Source organism: Cyprinus carpio, chromosome B17 (assembly GCF_018340385.1).
Source record: "Cyprinus carpio isolate SPL01 chromosome B17, ASM1834038v1, whole genome shotgun sequence".
NCBI classification, from domain to species: domain Eukaryota; kingdom Metazoa; phylum Chordata; class Actinopteri; order Cypriniformes; family Cyprinidae; genus Cyprinus; species Cyprinus carpio.
The window spans coordinates 19,537,765-19,565,016 of NC_056613.1; the positions used below are offsets into that span (position 1 = coordinate 19,537,765).

Below are 27,252 nucleotides of genomic sequence, written 5' to 3' on the forward strand. Positions count from 1 at the left end.
GTTTTTACTGTATTTTTGATCAAATAAATGCAGTCTTGATAAGCATAAGAGGCTTCTTTCCAAAACATTAAAAATAATCTTACTGGTCCCAAACTTTTGAATGCTAATAGTGTTTTCTTTTTATAGGCTATTCTAGAAAATAACCTTCCCTCGGAAATAGTGAGCAAGATCAACTTGGTGGACCTTGCTGGCAGGTTAGTCTGTTAGTTTAAACTTAAACCAAAGTCTTCTAGTTTAAAATCCAGAAAGCTGCATTTACTGACATGAAAAAATTATATGTGGCCAAGTTGCCCTCTAGTGGTTGATCACATAATGGTGAACAGTAAAGTGCTAACTTGTCTTGAAATATCATTCTTTGTGCTGTGTCAGTGAACGAGCCGACCCTCAATACTGCAGAGACAGAATAACAGAAGGTGCCAACATCAACAAATCTCTTGTCACCCTTGGCATCGTCATCTCCGCTCTTGGTAGGCACTGGCCTTCTCTATTCTTACTATCCCCTCTTATCTTCCTTGTCATGACATTGCACTTTGTTTATCTAGCCCAGAACTCTCAGATGTTCAGCAGCAGTCAGAGCATTAACAGTGTGCTCAGTGAGGGTGAAGGGAGCACTGTGGGTAGTCAGTCCAGCTCTCTGTCAGGCAGCGGGCGCAGACAATGCTTCATTCCCTACAGGGACTCTGTCCTCACCTGGCTTCTTAAAGACAGTCTGGGTGGCAACTCCAAAACCATCATGATTGCAAGTAAGCCAGTCAGAGTCAAGATTTGCTGCATCGGTTTCAGTGCTAGTGGAACTGATTCTGAGATTAATTTTCCTCCAGCTGTCTCTCCGTCCAGCAGCAGCTACAATGAGACTCTGAGCACCCTCCGCTATGCAGCTCACGCAAGGAACATCGTCAACAAGCCAAGAGTCAATGAGGTGTGTTCAGATGTGTCCAAATGTCTTTACCACCATCAACAGAAAATGATGTTAATGAAACTAAAATAAAACATTTTGTTTTATCTCAGGATGCCAATGTGAGGTTGATCAGAGAACTGCGAGAGGAAATTGATCGTCTGAAGAACATGCTGCTCAGCTTTGAAATGGTACCAAACTTTAAAGGGATAGTTCACCCATAAAAATTAAAATTATGACATTAATTACTCACCCTCATGTCGTTCCAAACCCGTAAGACCTTCGTTCATCTTCGGAACACAAATTAAGATATTTTTGATGCATTCTGAGAGCTCTCTGACCCTTCCATAGACAACAATGACACAAAAAAAATCACTGTGTAGAAACGTAGCAAGGAGATCGTAAAAATAATCCATGTGGCATTAGTGGTTCAACCGTAATTTAACGAATCTATGAGAATACTTATGGAACATTGGAACGCGAGTGAAGTAGGCTACATAATAAATAATAATTTGGCATTCAAATACATCGCGAATACAGAAACATTTGATTTTGTGTTGAATGAGAGACCCAATGTTGGTTTCAGTTTTGTGTAAGACTAAATGAATTTGTTTTGGCTTGTCATTTATATTGCTATAACTTCTGAAAGGCATATAACCATAAAGCAAAGCTTTTTAAATATTTTGATAAATTACTGAAAGTAAATAAATAAATAAATAAATGACTTTTTAAACCGTTTAACTGATTGTATTAATCAGTGAAAATTCTTAATGGTCTGTTAACGGTTAACTGGTTAAAATGAACATCCCTAATATCTATAGTGAAATATCTACTTTTAAATTAACCTGATTATGAAACATGCATGTCAACTGTGGAGTCGGTGTCTTTGGCTTCGTCACTGCAGCCGAAAATACAGATAACGCTAGTTTGTTTATGACTTATTATGATGTTAAGGCAGTCTTCTTGCTGTTTCTATTCACTGAAGCATTCATAATCATTTCTTCTGTGGCGCACTGTTGCAAGCTGACTGTAGGCAATTAAAGGCTCATTATAATGATTGCATGGTTTATTAATATAAGCATTAGTCGACTAATCGCTTAAAATGAATGGCTATTAGTCGATCAGAAAAATCTTTAGTCAAGGATTAAACTTTAGTTAGGATTAAAATGGAATGGACACTTGTCAGGTGCCTGGTTAGGACATGGTGTTACAAATCCAATGATTTTCATATTCATATAAAACAAAAGTTGTGCAAAAGTGACTGATAATTGTCTTTTCCATCCACAGCAAAGGAATCCCAGTCCATCTCTCAGTGATGAGAGAGAAGGTAGCTTGTCTGATATAGTCCTACAGAATGAACTAAAGGTTAGTCCACCTATATGAAATACTGGAGTCTGATATTAATTCTGTGCTAGTTCTGTAGGAGCTCTTATGTATGTACAATGCTTGTTAAAAGGTCTGGGCCAGTAAGAAGTCTCTTACACTCACCAAGGGTGCATTTTATATCTTGCAGTGAGACTTTATATATCACGATCATAGCTTGGTTTCTTGTAATTACTCACAATTTTAATTTAAATCAAGTCAAGTCAAATCAAGTTGAACTTTATTGTCATTCCGCTACATGTGGGGGCATACAGTGGAATGAAATGTCGTGCCTCACAGGACCACGGTGCTACATAAATACAGACATACAACAATGAAGTAAAACCGTATAAACCTATACACCACTAACCTACTGGCAGATTTTGACTATAAATATACTATATATAAATGGTTACCTATACATAAAAGATACAAACTATACAAATGCTTCACATAAATTAAGCGTTAGCATTAGTTCTGTCAGGTCACGTGAGTCAAGCTTGCATCAGCTGATTTTTAGCTGATCACATCTACCTATAGGAATACGACACCTATCGTGGCATTCCTATATAAGCTCTATTCATTATTATTCAGCAGCTTTTTCGCTTGCTCAGGAGCAAATTACCCTCCTCCATCCCCAACTCCTCTTTTTGCCACAGTCAGGACTTGGCTTTCTGATATTCCTTGCTGAATCAGAATCCATTAACTTGAATAATGTGTTACACTTAAATATCATTAAGTATATTATTGATGTCTGCCTTGTTCTGTTCTGTTTACCCTGGGGGGCGGGGGGTATTATTGCTGCTCTCCCTGCTCATTCATGACAGGCTGCATGGATGGGCATGGAGTTTTTGCCCAGAACAGAACCATACCACCAAACCAAACTTTGTGCTAAGTATCTATCATTTTTAAGATAGTGGTCCTAACAGAAATACTGTACATGTGCAAAGAGAAACATCGTAAGTCAAGCAGCTGGCCGGGGAACAGTGCAGGATAAATTGCAGTGCATGAGCATGTAAACATACATATATTACTGAGTCTTGTGTGTGATTATATACTCACAGCAGTGTGTGCAAGACGTGTCTAGTGCGCATAGAGGAGAGTGTGTTACTACAGGTGGTTTGTACAGGCCCACTCACCTGTGTGAAGCACACTTCGAATGGCACAAAAAAAAGAAAAGAATAAGGTTGGGGGGTGTTTGGGGGAGGGTGAAGGTGAGATGTTCCATGTTTCAGGAGGTAGGAGTTTGTATCGGGTTTGTATTTGTATCGCACAGGCTGGGGGAAAAAGCTGTTGAGCAGTCTGCTGGAGTGGGTTCTGATGCTCTGGTACCGTCTTCCTGATGGTAGGACCTGGAAGAGACTGTGGGAGGGATGGGTGGATTCCTTCATGATACTGTTGGCTTTGCTGGAGCATCGTGTAAGGAAAATGTCCAGGATGGAGGGGAGAGGGGCACCGATGATCTTTGCAGCTGTGTTCACTGTCGGCTGGAGAGAGGATGAGTGGAGGGAGACTTGTTCTTTTCAGCCGGCAGAGAAAGTGTAGGTGCTGTTGTGCCTTCTTGGAGAGTGACATGGGGTTGTTAGTCCAGGTGCGATCCTCTGTGATGTGCAACCCCTAGGAATTTAGTGCTGCTGACTCGCTCCACAGTCGAGCTGTCGATGGTCAGTGGGGGGTGGTCAACGGAGTTTCTCCTGAAGTCCATCACAACCTCCTTTATCTTCCCCACATTGAGGGACAGGTTGTTAGTGCCACACCATTCAGCCAGTTGTGCCACTTCCTCTCTGTAGTGCGTTTCATCATTGTTGCTGATGAGACCTAACACCGTTGTGTCGTCAGCGAACTTGATGATGTGGTTGGAGCTGAACTTGGCAGTGCAGTCATGGGTCAGCAACGTGAAGAACAGTGGGCTAAGCACACAGCCTTGTGGGGCACCTGTGCTCAGTGTGGTAGTGCTCAAGGTGTTGCGACCGACACGGACTGATTGAGGTCTTCCAGTTAGAAAGTCCAGGATCCAGCTACAGAGGGAATTGTTAAGGCCCAGCAGGTTTAGTTTATTTACGAGCTGTTGTGGGATTATTGTGTTGAATGCTTAGCTGAAGTCGGAAGGTGGAAGGTGGAGGAAATTGCATCGTCCGTAGAGCGGTTTGGACGGTAGACAAACTGGAGCGGATCAAGTATGTTGGGAAGGCTGGTTTTGATGTTGTGCATGACTAACCTCTCAAAGCACTTCTTCATGATTGGAATCAGTGCTATGGGATGGAGTCATTTAGACAGGACACGTATGGGTGATTTCTTTGGTACTGCTATGATTGTTTTGGATTTGAGACATATGGGGACGACTACCTGGCTCAGCGAGATGTTGAAGATATCTGTTAGGACATCTGTCAGCTGTGCAGCACAGTCTCTCAGTACACTGCCAGGTATGTTGTCAGGACTCGCAGCCTTGCATGGGTTAGTCCTAGATAGGGTCTTCCTTAGTTGGCTGGAGACAGACAGAGCACCTGGTCGTTGGGAGGTGTGGGCAGTTTTTGTGCAGGTGTGTCTTTCTGCATTTTAAACCATGAATAAAAGTGGTTGAGTGCATCTGCGAGGGATGTGTCATCATCACAGGCCTGTGGCAGGGGCTTGTAGTCAGTGATGGTCTGAATGGCTTGCCACAGGTTCCGTATTGAATTTTTGAGTATATGACCGTTTCGCATTCTTGATTCCACAGGACAAATTGGCTCTGTGTATTGTATGTATGTATGTATCTCACATATTCTTTTTTTTTTTAAATACATTTTAAAATGTACAGTCATGCATTCCTTTGGCAAAGCTGAATTTTCAGCAGCCATTACTTGTCTTCATTGTCACATGATCCTTCAGAAATCATTCTAATAAGCTGCTTGATATTTCTGTGGAAACAGGACTTTTTTTCAGGATTTTTACAAATTTCTTTATCATTATCACTCTTCTGTTTTTTTTTTATTCATAGTTAACTTTTCACCTGGTAATTTTCAGTCACTCATGTTTCCTCTGCAGGTGGAGCAGCTGACTAAGGACTGGTCTGACAGTTGGTGTGATAAGCAAGCCCTGTTGGAGCGCTACAGTGTGGACATTAACCAGGACAGAACAGGAGTTCTCATTCACTCGCTCTTGCCCCACCTCATCGCTCTAGAGCCAGACGTCCTCAGCACAGGCGTCACCATCTACCACCTTCAGGTAGAGTTATTCAGCTAGTTATACACAATACGTTGCTTTTTCATGTCACATCCTTGTAACCTTTAGCTAGCCTTCTCTCTACAAAATCCTTTGTCCTTTCGGGTCATTTAACCTATGATTCTTTCTCTTTTCCCTCCAATAGAGTCTCCCTTCACTTCTCTTCTATCTTTTCTACTCTTGTTCTGTGTGCAAAACTCTTGAGATACCTCTCACAGGAAGGTAAAACAGCCCAGAGCTTTGGTCATGTGGTCCAGACATTCCCTCCTCTTCTTTTCACTTTCCTCTTTTGTATTTTTGTGTGATTGTGCAGGAACATTTTAGTGACAGTTACTCAGTGGTGTTTACGTAAATCTGTGCTAAGAGGTTAGTCCTGATAGCCCATAAAAGGCTTACGGCTGTGCAATTTCAGCAGTTTCCTTGCTTTAAAACCCACCTGGGAATGATTGTGCGCCCATGTGTCCGGGCTTATATAAGCAGGTATTTTATCCTTCATAAACAGTAGACAAATCCTTTGCTTGGCTTTGATGTGTATAAGGAACAAAAAAATAAGACATGGAAGAAGAAAATGTTTTATTTTGGACTAAATCCTCTTAATGACTTCTGTTAATGTTTGTTTTATTTTGGTGCTACAGGAAGGGGTGACAAGAATCGGGCCTCAGGATGACAATCTGGAAGAGCCTCACATAGGTATCTCATATTCATCTCAGCATCTTTAAGTACTGTGGTCTATTTACATCTGGTAATAACAGCATTAAATAGTGCTGCAGGGATGATGCATTTTTGTAGGCCAAAAACCAGAAACAAATGAGCAATTTTAGAACTCCCACTCATCTACTTAGTTCACTTTCACAGCCTGGTTTTGTTTATGAGCATTCTCTTGCATGTAAGTAAGTATAATGTAAGTATAATAAACATTTGTTTGCCTCAGAGCTTATTTCCTGCAATAATCAGAAAGCCAATGAAAATATCTTGTTGAGTTGGCCTACAAAAATATGTCATCATTGCAGCACTCTGTACTAGTATAAATAGAAACTAAAGCATCTTGAGATCCAATCACTCAAACCACTTTCGGAGGTGGTCAGGGACGCATATATACAAAAATAGTCTGTTAAAGTTCTGTTTAGCAATATATTTCTTTAAGTTGACAGCAGTGATTGATTTGCACCTCAACCCCTCAGTCTTGCCAGAAGGTTCCTCCTGCGAGATTGAGAATAAGAGTGGGGTGGTGACTCTAAAGCCGGTCTCAGGGAACATCTGCATAGTCAATGAAAGAGAGATCAAGGAGCCCTGCAGACTTGCACAAGGTAAATCAAACATTCAAAATACAACAGTTATACCCAATTCATGTAAAGCAAAATCAAAATTAAAAAAAAAATAATAGTAATAAATTTACATTAGTATATACTGGGAGTATCCTGATGTAACATTGTGCATCTCTGTTTCCCCTTAGGTGCAGTGATTACCTTAGGAGGACTCCATAAGTTCAGGTTCAACCACCCTGCAGAGGCGGCTATTCTGAGGGAGAGAAGACGGGTACAGTCCATTCTTTGTAATGCATATATCCACTAAAATGACCTTGAGATTAGATGGCTAAAAGTATTCGCAAAAATGGCTCAGAAAATTCAAGTTAGTTCAGGAAAATGGAATAACATCGCTTGTTTGTGAATGCAACTTGTTTTGATATTTTGCATCTAGTACTATGGCATTCAGACATTTTTAAGTATGACTTATGTTTTAGACATTTTAAGTTGTCAAAATAGACTTTTTAAAGGGTTAATTCACCCAAAAATAACAAATGTTATAATTTACTCATTAAACATGATGATTAGACATCAGTTACATACCAGAATTTTAAAATTGAGTACTTAGAATTTCTTGAATTACTGATATAATATAATATATATGTATCTATTTATTTATTTATTTATTTATTTATTTATCTATGCAGACCAGTGATGGAGGTCTGGTCTACAACTCTACAGAGCTCAACTCATCCAGTTCTGACATAAGGTAATTGTTTTGTTCATTCAAGAGCAGTACATTTTTAAACCATAGATATATTGTATAGGTTTCTAAATGTTGAACTGGTAATGAGCCCTCTGGAGAAACTGTTGTTTATAGCGTTTACATGGTATTGCTTGGTTACTATAGTGAGAATGCAGACAACAAAAGAAAGGAGGGATGGAAGCAAACTAGTTTGTTTGCTGTGTTATTGTAACTTTCTTTAGATCTTTTGTTTCAGTTTTTTCAGAAGTAGTGGTCATATATCTGGTTGGCGGGTCTGTCAATCTCCAGCGTATGAGTTTGTGTCTGTGGTGTGCTCAGGGTTGCAGGAGCAGGTTGTCATGAGAACGGCAATGGGACGGCTCCCAGACAGCGACTAGAGGAGCAGCAGTGGTACATAGAGTGTCTACGAGAGGAGATTCAGATGGAGCAGAAAAGAGCAGAGAGAGATCTGGAAAGAGAGCAGGCACGTCTCCGACAGCAGCACACTGAGAGTGAGTTGTATTCCAATGCACGTTTAGCATTCAAAAAGGTTTAAAATATCTAAAATGCTCTTTAGTAAGTAACTTTATTTCTCCTGAAATGTAGGCTTTTAAGAAATGGATTAAGACATTGTTTATATTTTACACACTTTGTGCTGAGATATTTTTATTTTGGCAGCACATACACAGTCTTAAACAAAGCTTAAAACAAATGTATATTGAATACCTGACAATAAGAAATCATCCAAATTTCAAATATAAAGCCTTACCTTACTCTAAACTCTGGTTTCTTTTGCATTTAAAGTCAAACAGTGGATCTTGCAGGAAAAGCAACGGCTTGAAGCCCACAGGGAAAAGGGAACATTGGAGTCAGGGGTTCAGACAGATCTAATACTTCATAGTGGATTATCAAGTCAGACGACTGAGGAGCAAGGCAGTGCTGAAAGAGTCCCACCATCACCTTTAATGGGTGACAGGAAAAGAGTGGTGCAGGAGGAACTGCTGAAGCACCATGCATTGCGCAGAGCTGAGAACCGTGTGCGCCGCAAAAGGTTTCATTACCAACTGGAGAAGATTGCACGAAAGCGCCATCTGTTGGAGGCGAAGCGAGAGCTCCAGAGGCTAGAAAATGAGCTTCTACAAGGGGGCGATGAAGCCTCATCTCCAGACCTGGGCTACCCCTCAAAGTCCAGGGGACGTCCAATGACTTTACGAAGACATTCATTTTCTGCTGATCTGCTGTCCCGACTGTACCCCCAGCACACTCCTATTTTCAGGTGGGTGTAATCATTTGCTGAGAGTGACGAAAGGCTCTAAAGAAAGGGTTGTGTTGAAAGCCCTTATATAGAGGTGATGTATGCGTGCTAACCTTTTGCATGTGATCGCTAATTTATAATCATTTAGATTAATTAGTATTAGAGCAATGTTAGGCAGATTTTTTTTGTGAGAGGTTCTCATTTTCATGCAAAAATAAATAGAACAATGCAATTGTAAGTGAATGAGACCCACTGTGCATATTTTGGAGTTTACCTGGTTTAAAGAATAAAGTAGTAAATCTTACCGAACAAGGTGTTATTCATGTTTAGATTACATTATTATTTACAATGATTATTTCAATAAAACCAAGAACAGTGGATTGTTTTTACTTCAATTTTTTTTTTCTTTTTCTCCAAACAGCCAGTTCCTCAAAAGGAATCGATCTTTTGAGTTTACAGCATCTCTATCTGGGTTTGCTTGTGCCACTAAATGGGAATCTGATGAATGTCTCCGAGATCAAAAGATTAGAAGACGTTCAAATACAATGCCCTCAAGATATGACCAAGGATCCTCAGGTTTGGCCAGTTTTTCTGACAGCATCAGAAGTCCCATAAAAGATGCAAGTTCAACTGATGCTACAAGATTAGAAACTGCCTCCTCGAGGTTGATAGGCAAGAAGAGCACAAGTGTCCAAGACAAGAATTGTCTGGATTCAAACACCAAAGCCACTAGAAAAGTATTACCAATAATAAAACAGAAAAGTTCTGTGAAGGGAACAAAGACTCTGTCTCAAGGTGGAAATAAAGGTTTGGAGACCATCCGCAAGGTTTTTTCCCACTCCGTTGGCTTTGGGATCAGAAGTGCTTTGACAAAAGTTTTCCGCAAGCCACCATCAGGCTCATGGGGACATAGAAATGTAAAATCTGTGAATAAAACGATAAGTCAGCTTAATGAAAAATCAAACAAAAACAAGACTGTGAAATACTTTGAGCAAAAACAGGAAAAATGCCCTATCAAGCCAACTATGTCTTGTGAAGGTTTGGAGCAGCTAAACTCACTAAAACATAAGCAACAGAGACAATGGCATAGTGCAGAAGTTCTAACGAGTACCAAGCAATGGGTTGCAGTGCAAAAAGAAACGGCTGGATGGGTGGAACATGGTGGTTGGGAGGATCCAAACGGATCTTCAGATTGTGATAGTATCTTCTCATTGGATTCACTGTCATCAGCTTATGCTACAGCTCTAGCTGAACAACTTCAGCAGGAGGAATATGATTCCAGTGACGCTGAGAGTAAAGACAGTCAGATGTCTCAAGATTCTCTTGTTATGGAGAGCAGTGGGAAGCATGTGACTGCCAGACCAATGCTGAGGTTTAAAAAATATCCAAGCCACTTAACCACCCCTACAATACCGGCTTCATGCAGCTCTCAGGCAATTATCAATAAAGAGCAGGTTAGAATATCCAAAGATGTACCTGCAGAGGTTTTCTGGAGCCTTAATGGTAGTCAGAAAATGGAGAATGGCCAAGGCATGTCTAGAGAGCCTTCACACATCTCTTGTCTAGCATCTGAATCAAGACCTTGTAGTGGTGCAAGTATGAGAGAGACAGAGAATCCACTTTCTCTTACTGATGCTTGGTCATCTACTGATGCAGCAGACAGTCCCAGAATCATCAGGGCTCCAGGACACTTGATTAAACAGGATCCACACACACTAATAGAGAGCAGTATATGCCAAAGCTCTACAAGCCTGGATCTATCAGACAACATGAATGCCTCAGAAAGCCAGAGCTCACCTCGTTCTGACTCCACTCAGGACGGAAATACAACACTTGAAGAACAAAACGACACATCCTTTGAAAATACCCTGTTGTTAGAGAATGATCTCAGTTTAATCCCAGGGCAGGATATCTATTTTAATGAACTGACTACCAATGCAGGACCATGTACAACTCACACAGTCTTTGACTCTACAGACTCTTCAAATGGGGAAGCAGACCCAAATACCCTAACCACTGAATATGAGCCATTGAATCCCACTGTGATTGAAGCATTGCTGATCAACTCTTGTTCCAAAGATGGTGAGATCTCAATAAATACCACTTGCTTCCCAGTTAACTCTAGTAGGGAAGATTTACATGTTAGAGAGGAGCCATTATCATCCCCAGTGTACCCTGACGATTGTTCTCTGAAGTCACACTTAAACCTGACAGCAGGTTATCAGGTTTCAACATGTGACAAAGCAGGAGATCCAGAAGTTAAAAACTCTAAAGCAGCACAGATTCTAAATGAATCGCACAACAATGCAAGCACTGCCAATGGCAAAACCATTGAACACTGTGATGAAGAAAAGAAGTACTTCTATACAAAACAGTGCACAGAAATGGCTTGCACAACAGATACCACAGATTATGCACTGACAATCGAACAATCAGACAAGCATGGTGGAGAAGTTAATAGATTTGGCAGAAATGGTGAACACTTTGGTGTACAGTTGGAGAATGACCCAGTCAATGGAGCATGCAAAATGAAAGACCCTCATGCAGGCTTTGTGGGAAATATGAAACTTCCAAAGAAAAGTTATGAATATGTTTTCGACACTGAGACAGCACTTTTAAATATAGATCAGGAACTGTCATCTACTTGTTCAACAACCAATGCAGAATCTGTAAAAAATCTATCACTTTTGAAAAACTGGCTAACATCTGATATGATGGAAAACACTGATCAAGAGATAGAAGACAAAAAAATAAAAAATGCACAATTAGCCAGTGATGATTGCAAGACTTTAATCAGCAAAGATCCCGTTAATACTTTTAGAAATGACAGTAGTGTATGCAATAGTGGGCTGACACAAACAAGTTGCACTTGCCTGAAATCCTCTAGGAGTCCAGAAATTAAAAACACTATTGACAACAAAGAGGATAGAAAATATACAGGCCAGATTGTGGAAAGAAAGGCCAATAACCGATATTTTCAGATGAGCGACTCTGCAATTAATGATAAAATATCAGAGGTGGTGAAAGAACATTTTATGACGTCTCTAAGAGAAGACTACAGTGAAGATCAAGAGCCAAACACAAAGAAAGAAAATACTTCTTCAGCTAAGCTGGATAATTCGAAGTCCAAAACCAACAAACATGAATTTAATTACAAAAGTACTCAGGCTGGACATGGTGAGAGTAATAGTTCCCAGACTTCATCATGTATGTCAAAATCAGAGATTCATACAGACAACTCTACTGTGCACTTGGATAATGGCAATGCACAAGCAGAATCAAGACATTCTTTGACTTTGAAGGATCACACAGTCTTTAACTCCAGTGGCACAGAAGAGCAAATTGTAAGGAAGAAAGAGAAGAAAGTTGAACAAGAAAGTCCAAAATGTGAATATGTCAGAGATAACATGGAATCAGTACTATACTGCACTATACAGGAACAGAGCACAGATAAACTAAAAACAAGTGAATCAGTGTTGTCGTGTGTCAAAGAAACTATTATTGATGTGAATACATCAAAAGAGAACATTATTGTCTGCACCCAACTGAGAAAGGATTATGTTGATGCTTTAAACCCTGTTCAAAGGAAAGATTGCATCAGTGAAGGGGATTTAGAGGGGGGTAGAGTCACAGTATTAAAACCACTGCTTCCCTGCATGTTTGCACAAGATACTTTATCTCTTAGGCTGACAAATGGGTTGGAGAAAGTTCAGAAAGTAAATCAGTGCTTGCACCAGAATGCACAGGTAGTTGACATCAAAACAAAACTAAATGAAAGTGCACTGATCTCGAAGGAAATGCACAATTGTGATGATAAACCACTAACCCATGGACATTCAAGACTTTTGAATGAAACTTTGTGCTCACCAAGTGAAAACTGTCTTATGAAGGTCTCAACTCCAGTAAAGTCCAGTAAATGCAGCATTCCTCAGGTGTCATTGTCCTCTGACGCAGCAGTGAAACATACTGCCTCAGGTATACACTCCGAATATGTAGCTGATACATTTCAGCAAACCATGGAGGCACAAAATAAAAAGACATGTTCATATAACTCTTCAGTATCAAGTATGGAAAATTACCACTCAATAGTGGATGGCAATTACCCAACTCCTGAAGCCCGGCCTTTAAGCAAACTTGCATTTTATGAATTTGCTCCAGGAAATTTTGGAAAATATAATGGTTGTGTCAGCCAAGATAAAACTTGTACTAAACATTCCTTGGAAACTGCCACTATCAGTAGTAATTGTGATAAAGACAAAGAAAGACCTGTGGAGCACATACTCAACGAGTACTCTGAAGATTTAAGAAAAGACGCCACCATTTCAGATTTAGGCCAGGCACCACAAAGAACACAAGTGCACAATTTGCTTAAAACCTGTGATACTGGAAAAACCAACAAGGATCAGTCAATCTACACAAGTAATCAAATGGAAATGGTGGTTACATCTCAGTGTAATGATGACAGCATCAAAGGAATGCAAAGTTGTGATAACCAACAACCGAAAAATCAAGAGCCAAATATGCCTAAAAATCACCAGTCAACTCAAAAAATAGAGCCTGGTAAATCTGTTGAGGTATATCACAATGCAAAACAAAATCATTGCAGTCAAAATACAAAGGAATATTATAATAACACATGTAAATCTACAGACAGAGCAGAACATGTCACAGCAGCGAATGCTACAAAACATTTAGTTGGCAATGGTAATGATGACAGACGGAAAGGGAAACAAAAGCGATACAGAAAGGCCCACTTTATAGCACCTCCAAGTTCATCCACTGATTCTGCACACGATTTATCTTTGGATGAAGGTACCACATCTAAAAGTCATGTGTCTCGTACCAACCTGCTTCCTACCAGTCAAAATGCTCTTGGCAAATACAAAAGTTCTCCACTTGATGAAGAAAGCATTCCTTTACCTTCAGCAATTGGTCCAAGATCATTAGAAGCACAATCAGGACAGAGATATACCCAGCAGCTTAGAGAGATACTTACCATACACAGTGAAGCTGGGATTGAGACAGTTGCATGTCAACAAGATCATGGTTCTACTGAAGAAATGCCAAAGATAGAGATGACGGAATCAAAGGGTGATAAAGATATTACTTTAAGGAAGAATGCTTCTTCCAATGATATTTCAGTTTGTGTAGAAGACCATGCTCAGCCATTTGAGGAGACTGTCCCACAGACAAGAGATTCTGCAATGCATTTTGCTTCAAGTGATATTAACCCATTTATTCATTCAAGAGCTACTGTGGTGGTTAACACAGCAGTCCACAAAAAGCAGGTCTTTGGAAGTGCAGCCAACTTATCCTGCAAACACTCTCCACTCAGTAGTTCCAACAAGAATATGACAAGGTGCTGTAGTGTAGACAATGGCCTAAATATTCAGGACTCCCCTTTCAGTTCCCATTTGAGCGCTTATGTAAATCATAAAGGCCTCTCTAGCACACTGAGTAGTAATGAATATTCTAGAGATCAAATTTCTTCTGAACCTCTGCTGAAGCCAGCTTCTTATTCCCTTAGCAGTTCAAAGAAATGTGACTCTTACAATGGTGCCTCAGAAGAGTTACGCCACAGTTCAGGTCAAGTTGACGAAATAGTGCTGGTCTACTCCTCTGAGTATGAATCTCAGGAACATCCAAGCAGGTGTAATCAAGGCACACAAACCATTGAGGTTAATAAGGACCTTAAAAGGAAGAGCCATCACAGAAGAAGCAGCACCCAGACACCAGTGTCCAAACCAGGGAATGGTGCCCCAACCACGTGGACAAGTCTGCAGAACATGTCTGAACATCTCTCTGACCTGATACACAACACCTCTGATCTTCTGGGGAACATACAGTGTATGCGAACGGGGGAAAAGTCACCAAAATATGACCAGCCTAAACACTGTTTGCAGGTTTCATCTGGCAGTAACTACAAGAGGGACTGTTGTACACAAACTTCACTGGACATTGGGGTCCAGACAGAGAACGCTCCAAGGTCAACAAATGCTACAACCCATGAAGTAAATGTTATTGTTAAAGTCATTGGCTCAGATATTTGTAATGTGTCCCAGCTTGATGGTGATGCAAAGATTTTGAAGAAGAATTGTGAAAGTGAACAGTCCTATGAAAGGATTAAAAGCCTGCCTGATTTACGTCCTAAAAGTTCAAAGGCGACTGAGACTCAAACTTTTCTGATTCCTGCCCAAAAGGTTCTTTCATTAGAGACTCTTGTGCAAAATCAGGATGCTCCCACTGAAGGAAATACAGTAGATAATTCCTGTAAGATGTCTTTATCCAGCTGCCCTGAAGCAAAACGCTCACATGTGAAGGAAGAGGAGAAGCAGACTTGTCACAGAAATGCAGACCTAAGATATTGCTTTAATAAACAAATTATGCTTATGGATCGTGCATGCTCCCCTATTCTTACAGTGAAGGCTGCAAGATACACCCAGCAAAGACAAGTAAAAACAACCCATGCTTCAACAAACCTTAAAACCAAGGGACAAGAGAATCAGTACTCAAATGTATACAATGTCCCATTGAAAGGTCATAGAATGTCCAACCATGAGAATAAGGTACTAGATCAGCAGAACCTTTGTATCCTTCACAGTAAAAATGCAAGAACAGCATCTACATCGGTGTCATCTGTGACCTATGAAAACCTGAGAGACCTTAGTTGTCTAAAACTAGGTGGATCTGATGACTTCTCAAATAGCATCTGTCCCCATGGCAAATGCATGAAAAATGAAAGGAATGAATTTTCTCATGAAGTTGAAGACAGGGTAATAAGTAAACCCAACGGTTCCCCATCTCAGCCACAAAGAATGTCCCTTTCCCCTCCAAGCAGTACCACTGGTGTCCAACTTGCATCCTCCTCAGATAATGTCAGACAATCTAAAATGGAAAACCTAGAAAGACCTCATTTGAGTCACAGATCTTCTGAATATATAATAAAGAGTTGGGATCATTCAAAACAAAGTACTGTGCAACAGCAGGAAGATGACGTGATGTCTCTGGTGCCAAGCGAGTGCAACACAGATGTTCTGGTCAGCATCAATCCTCTGGCAGAATCCAGCACACTCAAAGAACATCAGTGGATCCCTGATGATCTGCCCATGCACAACAAATTTACTAACTGGTCTGGCATTAATCAGCAGCCAACAACAACACTTAGTAAAATTCAAAGACCCACTGGACAGCGCTTCACAAAGCTCAGCCCCAGTTACTGGCAAGAGCCATCAGAGAAAACAGACAGGAGAGCACAAGAAATTGAGATGCTGAGGAAAGAACGTGAGCAGGTTTTAGCCTCTGTACATATGGATCTGAGCCCTCATCAACTGACTGTTGAACTCACGGAGGCCAAGCTGCATTATGGCCAAGGGGAAACAGACACTCTGCTTAAAATTCTCAAGTCTGGTTCTAAAAAGGCGTCTTTAGCCTGTAACAAACAAGAGCTCCTTAACAGGTCTGTATAACCTGTGTTTACATATTATTTGAAGTATTACAAAGTTTGTACAATATTTAAAGCCGTCATGAACTGCTTTTGTTTTTTTTATTTTGTACTATTCTCTGAGGTCCACTTATAATCTTATCAAGATTTTTACATCAAAAAACAATTTAGAAGTAATAGGTTATTTTCTGTCCTGCTTTGAATGCCCCTCATCAGAATGTTCTGTTTGAAGTATAAGGCCCACTGCTATAATCGGCTAACAGTTGTGTATGTTTGACAGCCTACATCCTTCATACTGTAGATGGATGCTGCTGTGATTAAGGTTTAAAACGCATAAATACTCAGTATATATCAAACAATCTGTAACATAGACAAAGCAATAATGACCACATAATAAAAACGGTTACTCACACTTGGTGTGGTGCGACATGACTGTCAGATCCAAAATAGTCAGCACAGCATTGTCTTTTATTTTCAATCTGTGTCAAATTGTGCCTTGTTGCATCATAAAGTGTACATTCCACAACCTGTCATTTTGACAGATTGGCTTCAATATAAGCTTTTTTTAGACTAATGAGAAAGTTTTGGGTTCTGAAACTTACAGAATGTTTTACATTTATGCACTTAGCAGACACTTTTATCCAAAGCGACATACAGTGCATTCAGGCTATACAATTTTTTTTTTTTTTTTTACCAGTATGTATGTGTGTTCCCTGGGAATTAAACCCATGACCTTTTGCGCTGCTAACGCAATGCTCTACCACTGAGCCACAGGAACACTGTTTTCATAACACAATGACTTCTTACAGGTCAAAAGATCAAGGGAATTTGGATTTCTCAGTTCATGACCCCTTTAAAGTTTTTTTTCTTTGAAAATACATTTAGGGTGCTTTCACACTAGCACTTTGATGTGTACCCAGGTTTGTTTGTCATTAGAATTCGGTGCGTTTGGATGATGTGAATGCCTCCAGCAGAAATTGATGTTCTTTACAAACATTTGCAATAAATCTGACCATATTGACACATGCACATTTCTGTGTTGACACATGGGAAACCAAACCAAATGTTCAAAAGCCGTGGCACAAAACTGAGATGAGCAACACTATGTATTTTGCTGCCGTCTCCTACATGGTTATTAATAAGCAATAAAACCTGTGGTTTAAACCCCAAAAAATATAGTGTACACACAATGCACTCAAACTGAGACCAGGGTAGGGAAGAATTCCAAGCAAGCAATTGGACCAAGTGTGAAAGCACCCTTAGTTTTCAAACTTGTTATAAATCGAATTCTATTCTGTCATCAGACACAGGAAGAGCATTGAAAGTTTGAGAAAAGACAGAGAAGCCCGTCTCCAGATGTGCCGTCGGGCTCGGAGCCTCAGTCCCAGTAAACATCGGGTCCCTATAAATGATGAGGAGCAATCTCAAAGAGTTTCAGACCTGCCAAGCAGACACAGGGAATATCTGCAGCAGATCAGACAAGAGATTGTTGAAACCAGCAGGTGATTTAGAAGTTGAATTTCAAAAGTTAAATTTTGATGTAATATTCTAGAATACTGAACCAGATGCTCTTCCACAGAATTCCTGATTCACCAAGAAGGGAGGGTCAGTGTCCATCTGACATTGAGCTTCTATTGCGTGACTACAGTCGAGCCCGTGAGGAGGCAAGAGCAGAGATTGCACGTGCACGAGACCGACTCCGTGAGAGGACCGAACAGGAGAAGAGACGACTACAGCAGCAAGCTCTCTCACAGGCAGTGAAGGTCAGTGACACTTGATTATTTTAAAACTTCAAAGAATCAAGAATGATCAACCTTTGCTGTTTTGAAATTGTTTTGCATAATTTCTTTCCCTGTTTCCCTGTTGCTTATATAGGATGACCTGCGGTTTCGCACACGCATTAGTAACAGTACTTTATGTAGTGGTTCGAACCAGAGTCTTTCCTCAGGGCCCACTTCAGGGTACAACAGCAGCAATGCTGCCTTACTTAAAGATATTACCTCACCATTAATACAGGTTAGGAACCACACTAAAAAGTTGAACGTGCTTCCATAATATTTTAATTTAAAATGCTATTTTTCAAGCTCTTCACCTCATTCCTCAGGTAAACGGAGTCTCAGAATACAAAGTAAGGACTCGACCTCCAGTGATCCCGTTGCAGACTTCAAAAGCTCAGCGTAGATGGCTGTCAGTCCAGGGTGAGCGATAACCCATTAACAATTGAAAACCCAACGGCTATGCTTCGAATTCACTTAAATGATCAGATCTCCTATTCTCTCTAGATGTCAGCCTGGAGACATCTGTAACTGGATATGAGTCCTCCTCCACTCCATCATCTCCTCCATGTGCTCGACAGCGCACTCTCTCCTTTGGCTCTCCTTCATCTATATCAACTTCATATCAGGATATCGCAGACTGTACTCTTGCCAGTGCTATTTCCGAAGTATGTTACTTTCACGTTTCAAAATAGTCAAGAGCATGTCTATATCAAATGCTTCATGGACTTGCTTGTCTGTTTTAGGTATATTTGGCCTCTGGCGGTGATGCAAGGAATCTGCTGGCTGGGAAGGCAGCTGCTGGTTGGAGGTACACTAATTTGCATATTTTTCATGTATAAACCTCTTAGATGTATTCTGTCCTCATGTTTCATTTCCCACCAGACAACAAGGTGTGGAGAGAGGCGTTCAAGTCTTTCACAAGGCTACTTCCAGACCCTCAGCTCATGGGTTTCTTGGAGCAGTTGAGCTGGAGAGACCTTTGGCCAGTCTGTGGTCTATAGTTCGAGATCACTCAAAGACTCACCTGTACCACGAGTCTATTAAATCTGCATGGACACGACCACTGGATAAAAGCACACAACTAGGTAAAGCTCAGTGCACAATATAAGATTTTGACAAATTGTAAGGATTTATTTTGTCAAATCGTGAGTCTTATGTCATCTAGTGTCACATGTTCACTGATGACCAATTAATGGTCTTTGCCATGTTAGAATGTGACCGCTCCTAAGGCTTGCATGCACTGAAAAATCAGTATGTGGTTTCTGCAAGTCTTAATTGGCCTTTCCATAAATGAAGACCTAAGAAGATCATAAATCAGAGCAGAAAGTCTTAAAGGGATAGTTCACCCAATAATGAAAATTGTAATTAATTACTCACCCTCATCTCGTTACAATCTAGGGCTGTCAAAATTAGAATTTTGAATAGTTGTTGAATTTAAAATAAAAATCCACGCAAAAATGTTGCATTCGAATTTTAGGTGTGCGTTAAGGAGGCTGCCTTATCAGTGGCGCACAAGATGCGATGACGATGTGTCATTGCATTTTAATGCTTTTGTTAGCCTATCCAGTTGAAGCCACTTAATGTGCCGCTGCTGCGTTGTTGATTACAAAAATTGCGGGAAAAGAGAACATCAGTGCGGAGAAGATCTTGTTTACGTCAAAACTGAAACCAAACCGTACACACAGAACGCATATTTCATGCATTTTCTAGAAGGGCATCTATCACCGTTGCACTTGCGTCTTGCACAAGAGAACCAAATGTTTAGAAAGCCATGTAAAATTAATGCAAGTTCAACTTAAAAAAAAAAACATATCTTGAGACTTAATAGCGGGGTTTTTTCCCCATCCCACCGCAACCTGTGTTTTTAAATGAAAAAATGTACTCTGTGTCATTGGCTTTCGGCCTTTTGTATTAAACTGAATGCATACATGATGCTGTTTTGTTTATAGTTGTTTAAGCAACTTAATTTATTATAATTGGTTTATAAACATTATTTTAAACATCATGCGCTTTTTTTATGTTATCTTATGCTCAGTGCGCCCTCTTGTGGCCTCAGGAGAAAAGCAAAAAGCTTTTCTTTACCCTAACTGAAATTATGCATTTTAAAATCAAATATAATTAGAATTTTGATCATATTTAAGCACAAAATTCGAATTTAGTTTTTCAGCCATTTTGACAGCCCTATAAACCTTTGTTTATCTTCGGAACACAAATTAAGATATTTTTGATGAAATCCAAGAGCTTTCTGACCCTGACAGCAGTGCAACTACCACATTCAAGTCCCAGAAAGGTAGTAAGTATATCTTTAACATAGTTCATGTTACATCAGTGGTTCAACCTTAATTTTACAAAGCTATGAGGATACTTTTTGTGTGCAAAGAAAACAAAAATAACAACTTTATTCAACAATTCTACCATGACAGATGCGAGTAGAGAAGAGCTGTTGAACACTTTACATGTCGCACAATCTGCCTTGTCTCTCTTTGTGAGATTAATGTTATCTTAAAGGATTCAAAAACTTGAGTAAATAGCAGGCTTAATAGGTAAGATATAATGATTATAACCAAAGCCTATAGAATACCCAAGACCTGTCACTCGTATAGTTTTGAATGGGGAAAACTGCAACGCTCAATATGGCCGTGCAATCGCAGGAAGCCCCGCCTTCTGAATGAAGGAGCCAATCGCAGCGTGTCACTGCAGCTGCTGTTAGAAGCGTCCGGTTGCTATAGAAACAGTCAGCGTTCTGAGACGTGCGCTCAGGACTGCGTATGCGCACTGGCCGATCTAGCCTGAAAAATAAGCTTTTTATAACGTTATTTGAGCAAAATAAACAACATTTATGACACAGTTGTTATCAGATTTCTTTGGTGATTTCAAATATGAAATTTAATCGCAAGCCTAGAGTTTTGTAGAATTTGTTGTTTCCAAATTCAAAGAGATAGGAGTTGCACTCGGATGCATGAGAGGCGTTTCAAAGATGGCCGCTGAGTGACATGACTTTTGTTTTCTTCGCTTACAAAAAGTGTTCCCGTCGCTTCATATAACCCAGATTGCACGTCTGATGGCAGATGGATTATTCTGAGATGACTATAATACCTTTTATGGACCTTGACACTGTTATTTACTTGGCAGTCTATGGGACAGTCACAGGCCTCCCGGTTTTCATCCAAAATATCTTAAATTGTGTTCCGAAGATGAACAAAGCTTTTACGAGAAGCGTTTCAAAGATGGCTGCCGAGTGACATGACTTGTCTTAAAAGGACTTTACCTTCAAATGCAGGCAAAAGCAAAATGTACCTTCACTGATTGTATTGCTGAGTCTTGTCTTTTTCTTCAATCAGTCTATCTTTTGACGGATGTATCCAACTGCCAGCTTAAACAGCCGCGGGACTTCTGCTGCCTCAGTACAGAATCCAAACAGGTGTTCTTTACAGTCTATTCTGTGATTAGCTTATTCCAAATGTACCTTCATTCATTATGATCTGACCTCTTTTCTTATGACCTCTGACCTCTTTTAGGATGATATGTGGGTGCTGGCCATGCAGTCTGTATTTGAGGAGACACTGCCACGTCCCAGTGTGGATACTATTCGTGGTGAGATTCTACCCAGCGCTTGGATACTTCAACCCAGCCAGCGTAACGGTCGAGAGGTTGTCACTGTCATCTACTTGTTACAAGTAAGATAGCTTGCACTTGTATTCTTTCCTTCACCGTGTATCAGTTTACTAAATTAGCATCTACTAATTCCTCATTGTTTCCTGTGTGTCCCTCTATAGGTAGATTTGGGAAGCCCATCCTTGGCTCCTAGACTGCTGAATACAGTGTCTAGGAAGCAAGCAGCTGTCATAGCAGACCTCGATTCTTTCTTCTCTTTATGACCAATCAGGTTACACATGTAGCAACAAGCACTTACACTAAACCCCTGAAGGTTTTTGCTAAGATTTGCACCTCATGTTCTTGTTCTTTACTTGATTCTTTTTTTACATAGCACTGATGGTATGATTATATTGTGTGACACATTATCTTGCCTTATTTTATTTTGCTTTATTGTTGTTATTAGGTAACTTTGCCCCCATGTGCCAAAGTATTAATTATTGTAAAAAGATCATAATACTTTGATTTGATCAAAGTAAAATCCCAAAGCTATTTTTTCATGTATGTATATAGTTACCAGTTGATTATCATTTGATATAGACTAAACTGTGCATGGCTCTGTTGTTTGTAAGGAAGGATATTCATGTAAAAACAATCAACTGCATTACAGTATTCTTTTGATGCATAGCATTGTCTTAAGCTACTATCAGAAATAACTAGTATGTAAAACTTGAACTTGACATCAGCTGTAGAGACTTTTTAAACTTTACTCTGTAAAATGCAGTACAGTGCCTTTCATAAATATATGCAGTTCCTTTCTTTTTTAATGGGTATATATATATTTTTTTTAGCCATTTTCATTTTTGTTTGTGCAAATTTTTGTGCAATTTCTGTGTAACTGCTTACACAATTTATAACAAGTTCTATATTGGCTGAAATGGGATAGATTGTCATAAAACTGTTATTGATTGCAGTGCTATTGTTGATATTGATACATTCAGTATCAATATTTTAAATGTTCTTCTAAATTTCTGTGTAATGAAATGCAAACAGAAGTTTTTCATTTTTAACATGAACTGTTACACTTTCAATGGTGTATACTGTAGATAATACACATATTTGGATTTGCATTACAGCGCCATTACATTTTAACATGGTGATCAAGAGGGCCTTTACTCAAGCACTGTAGAATGATACAAGACCAGTGGGTTTATGTGTAAAACCTTGTTCCCCCGAAACAAAAAAATATACTGTATAAATGAAGGATATTTCTTTTTTTTTTATTATTATATCACATTGTTTTAATATACTGTAAATGTCTTCTATAATATGTAATCTATTATCTAAATGTAAAATAATTCATCATTTATGTTTTAAAATGTTCTCTTCATTTTTGCTGTTTTTTTATGTTTCTGTGGAAGAGCTTCCAAAATCTTAATGACGTTTAATTTACAGTATGAACCAGAACATATTTTTATTAAATAGATTTGGCATTTTTCATGTTTCTTGTTTTCAGTCTTTATTTTAGTACTTAAAAGTATCTCACTTGGTTTTTAAGTGCAAGGCCATGACCACGTGGGGGACCAAATGAATTTGTAAGGGAAAGTGTCTAGCATACATGTTTAAATGACTTTATGTAAATAACATATGAACTGTAATATAATATGTTTTGTATATAAAATATTAAGCAAACACACAAACACACATATGCGATGCAAAAATGTGAGATAAGAAAACAAAGATGAAGTATATAATCAAAATTGGAATTATATTTGTTCTATAAAACATTTAATACACTTTACTCGGTGTGATTCTAAACTGCATTATTATGTGCCGCCGTTACCATGACGATCATCATTATCTCAGCTCCGAGGTGAGTGACAGTAATTCTCCTTTACGTACATTTATACTTTATTTTTGCATTAGTTTATAGTTTGTTTATCTGTTATTATATATATTCAGTATTTTTAATTTGGGAATCCCATTAACACGTGGATTTGAAGACTGGCCTCAACAGGATATTTGCTGGTATGAAATCACTAAACTACATTTATAATTGTAAGTAGTTAAGTTGTTCAGATCTGTCTGGATTTTTAATCTTAAAGGGATACTCCACCCCAAAATGAAAATTTTGTTATTAATCACTTACCCCCATGTCGTTCCAAACCCGTAAAAGCTTTGTTCGTCTTCGTAACACAATTTAAGATATTTTGGATGAAAACCTGGAGGCCTGTGACTGTCCCATAGACTGCCAAATAAATAACAGTGTCAAGGTCCATAAAAGGTATGAAAGTCATCTCAGAATACTCCATCTGCCATCAGACGTGCAATCTGGGTTATATGAAGCGACGGGATCACTTTTTGTAAGCGAAGAAAACCAGAGGTGGAAAGAGTACAAAAATATTGTACTCAAGTAAAAGTACCATTACATTAATGAAATTTTACTTAAGTACAAGTAAAAGTACCAGTCTAAAAATCTACTCAAGTAAAAGTAAAAAGTAGCTCATTAAAAATTTACTCAGAGTAAAAATTACTTAGTTACATTTTAACAGTGGGAGGGAGGCAAAAATGGGACATGCCTAGGGTGTCAAACTCAGTTCCTGGAGGGCCACAGTCCTGCACAGTTTAGATATAACCCTAATTAAACACACCTGATCCAGCTAATCTAATCATTTAGGCTTATTTGAAAACTACATGAAATGTGTGCTGGAGCAGGGTTAGAACTAAACTCTGCAGGGCTACGGACCTCCAGGAACTGAGTTTGACACACCTGGGATAGGCCTATTAATCTCAAACTAGTTGTTTTTAATTAAAGGAATCAGTTATTTAGAACAATAAGACATTTGGGCTGTTACCAGGCAAATCAGTATCAACAAACTCATATTTTCAATGCAGAGGAAATGCAGAAGCTTCATTTGAAGTGGCATTTAGATGTATTTACACACTGTTTAATGCAGGACAAGAATGCATTTAACCTGCAGTTACAAATGCATGAATAATGTTTTGATATACAAGACATAAAATGTTGAATACTCATTTGAAATGATAAGAAATTAATTATTAAAAAAAAAAAATCAAAAGATACTTTAAATGTGAAATTAAAATGGCCAGTATGTGTCAGCAAGTCACTGTTAATAAGTGAATCATTGCGATTGAACCGAATCATTTAAACAGTTGATTCATTCAGGAACGAAACACTGTCATGTTGCTCAGAGACAAAACTGTGCTTTTAGAAATAGAGCAAAAACAGGAAATATGGTGTCTAAAACGCAAGTTTCTTAATTAACTTGTTTATTGACCTGTTGTAATATATATATATATATATATATATATATATATATATATATATATATATATATATATATAATCATGATGATTTTTGGAGGAAAAGACGGCATTCTTTGTGTGATTTTGATTTACTATATTAAATTATATAAATATATAAATTTTCTGCCCCTATATCTTCAATTTTGTGATCATTCTAAATGCATTTCAACAGACTGAATCACACAGTGAAAGAACGCACTATGTGCGCGCACACACAACAAAAAAAAAAAAAATAATATAATATCACACAATATATAACCGCACACTCCGCACCAGTCTTTTTGGCTAATTTGTGCAAAACCTCTTGCTAAAATGTCAAAGCTTCATTTTAACCACCAATGCAACGATGCAATTATTTAGCTTACCTCTACATGCTTGCGAAGGGTTGATGTCTCGTTGAGATTTTATAAGCTGCTAGTTTGGTCTCCCTAGGCAAGCACAGCTTACACTGCATAATAAAGCATAAATATGGCCAGGGGTTCACTTCATTTCCTTCGAGTTCAACTTCAGAATATGACGGGGTTTCGTTTTCAGCGGTGTCTGCACCACTAACGCCTGTTTTGTCCGTCTGCATCTTTCTTGTGATTTTAGCGCCAGTTTGCCCCCTGCCAATTATTTACTGACGTAGCTTCCAAGGAGCGATTTTTTTTTTTTTTTACTCAGTAATTAATGTCTTTTAAAATGTAGCGAAGTACAATACTTTAAACAAAATATACTTAAGTAAAAGTAAAATTACAGATTTTAAAAATTACTTTAAAAAGTAGACGTACACAAAAAAGCTACTCAATTACAGTAACGCGAGTAAATGTAATTCGTTACTTTCCACCTCTGAAGAAAACAAAAATGACTTTGTTCAACAATTCCTTTGTCAACAGTCTCCTCTGTGTCTCTCCATATCACCGTATGCTCTTTTGTATCATCCGCGCCACAAGGATGCGCTCTTTTCTTTTAAATCAAAGCTAAATACACGTAGAAACAGCGCATCAATGTGTTCCGAAGACGGGTTTGGAACGACATGGGGGTAAGTGATTAATGACAAAATTTTCATTTTGGGGCGGAGTAAACCTTTAAGTACTTGACCGTGAGCAGTAGCATGAATAAAGTGGTTACTTGAAGAAGCAATAAACCCAAAAGATGATGATTTCTCAGTCCATTAGTGGTGCGATGATGAACTCTGGTGGTGATCTGATGTAATTTAAAACATAAATCCTATCCAAACAACAAGCCCAAAAATGATAATCAGGTGAGGTGAGTAATCAGGTAAGTATAGTTTTAGCATTCCAGTAAACTGAAATATGTATTAATTGTGGTGTCTGTTTGATTTTTACTACAGGACTGAAGGCCTAATTGTGAGAGCTGTTGGCTGTTGGGGACTCAGGTTTGATTCTGGCCTGAGTCTTTTCCCAAACACAGTCCCCCTTTTTCCCCCATTTACCTGTTTTTCTCTACTGTCCTATCCAAAAGAATAAGGCCAAAAAACAAGGCCACTAAAAAAAAAAAAAAAAAAAAAGGTAAACAGGTGAGGTGCTGAAGGGACTGAAGGCCTAATCATATCAGAGCTGTTGGCTGTTGGGGCTCCAAGTTCAAATCCAGCCGGAGTCATTTCCTGATCCCATTCCCCCTCTTTCCCCCACTGTCCTGTCTGTCTCTACTGTCCTATTCTAAATAAGACCAATAATGCTGAATAAGGCCAAAAAAAAAAAAAGTAAACAGGTGATATAAGTAATTGAAGGCAAAGTGAGTAATTTAAGGATTAATCAAATATTTCTAAAAACAGAAAAAGCAGAAAGGCTTGTAATGAATTTGAATCTATGAATCTATCAAAACGTATTTATTCATCAATGTAATTTGTATAGTAGCCTCTGGTATATTTGTAGTCATTACGTAATGTGTTAATACTGTAAGAGAATACAGTTGTTTGCAGTATTGTTAATTCCAAAGTAGATGAAGTATGATGACAAACTTTGATGCTGGCTTTTACAAAGCTAGAGGTTTAAATGTTTTATCATCAGAAAACAAATGAAATTTCAACCAGGCCATATTAGATCGCTTCAGACCCCATGTGACCTCATTACACTTAAAAGGAAGCATCAGTTTAGTAAATTATATTTCTGACGTAATAATTTAGCTTATGTTCTAACACATTTTAGCACATTGCTAGTATGTCCTAAGCAAGGCTTTACATGGCTTCCTGAAAGCCTTTTAAGTGAATTCAAGAAAAAGATTCTTAAAACTTGAACAAGGTAAAATGTGGCTGTAATATAAAATATTATTTGCAAATATATATTTTTTTCAATCTTTTTCTTTTTCTTTACTCATTTAAATCCCTTTAAACTCTTTATTACCTTGATTCCTTACTTGAAATAAATAAAAAGGATCATCTGTGACAACATCACCAACCCAGGGTTAT

The 27,252-nt window shown here is 38.8% G+C and overlaps 1 protein-coding gene and 1 long non-coding RNA gene across 3 annotated transcripts in view; both read left to right on the forward strand.

Annotated features, from left to right (window-relative positions):
• Nucleotides 1-23,013, forward strand: part of stard9 (StAR-related lipid transfer (START) domain containing 9) — a 51,576-nt gene extending 28,563 nt beyond the window's left edge. Inside the window, exons 9-32 of one of the 2 annotated variants that reach the window (XM_042742684.1) lie at nucleotides 127-194; nucleotides 370-467; nucleotides 543-743; nucleotides 822-919; nucleotides 1,009-1,086; nucleotides 2,183-2,260; nucleotides 5,282-5,461; nucleotides 6,094-6,148; nucleotides 6,640-6,765; nucleotides 6,912-6,994; nucleotides 7,410-7,471; nucleotides 7,787-7,959; nucleotides 8,252-8,723; nucleotides 9,124-16,158; nucleotides 17,448-17,645; nucleotides 17,723-17,906; nucleotides 18,019-18,159; nucleotides 18,248-18,341; nucleotides 18,426-18,586; nucleotides 18,665-18,729; nucleotides 18,804-19,006; nucleotides 21,263-21,342; nucleotides 21,440-21,598; nucleotides 21,698-23,013. In XM_042742684.1, coding sequence (XP_042598618.1) covers nucleotides 127-194; nucleotides 370-467; nucleotides 543-743; nucleotides 822-919; nucleotides 1,009-1,086; nucleotides 2,183-2,260; nucleotides 5,282-5,461; nucleotides 6,094-6,148; nucleotides 6,640-6,765; nucleotides 6,912-6,994; nucleotides 7,410-7,471; nucleotides 7,787-7,959; nucleotides 8,252-8,723; nucleotides 9,124-16,158; nucleotides 17,448-17,645; nucleotides 17,723-17,906; nucleotides 18,019-18,159; nucleotides 18,248-18,341; nucleotides 18,426-18,586; nucleotides 18,665-18,729; nucleotides 18,804-19,006; nucleotides 21,263-21,342; nucleotides 21,440-21,598; nucleotides 21,698-21,799 — 10,194 coding nt within the window. In that variant the 3' untranslated portion in view covers nucleotides 21,800-23,013. Of the gene's footprint in view, nucleotides 1-126; nucleotides 195-369; nucleotides 468-542; nucleotides 744-821; nucleotides 920-1,008; nucleotides 1,087-2,182; nucleotides 2,261-5,281; nucleotides 5,462-5,722; nucleotides 5,939-6,093; nucleotides 6,149-6,639; nucleotides 6,766-6,911; nucleotides 6,995-7,409; nucleotides 7,472-7,786; nucleotides 7,960-8,251; nucleotides 8,724-9,123; nucleotides 16,159-17,447; nucleotides 17,646-17,722; nucleotides 17,907-18,018; nucleotides 18,160-18,247; nucleotides 18,342-18,425; nucleotides 18,587-18,664; nucleotides 18,730-18,803; nucleotides 19,007-21,262; nucleotides 21,343-21,439; nucleotides 21,599-21,697 lie in introns of those variants that run through there. The other variant, XM_042742685.1, reaches the window with a different exon arrangement.
• A 2,823-nt stretch (nucleotides 23,014-25,836) lies between these two features.
• Nucleotides 25,837-26,950, forward strand: LOC122140235. The gene is made up of 3 exons (XR_006156924.1): nucleotides 25,837-25,863; nucleotides 25,992-26,090; nucleotides 26,176-26,950. It is a non-coding gene; the product is annotated as an uncharacterized LOC122140235 (long non-coding RNA).
• Nucleotides 26,951-27,252: the final 302 nt, after the last annotated feature.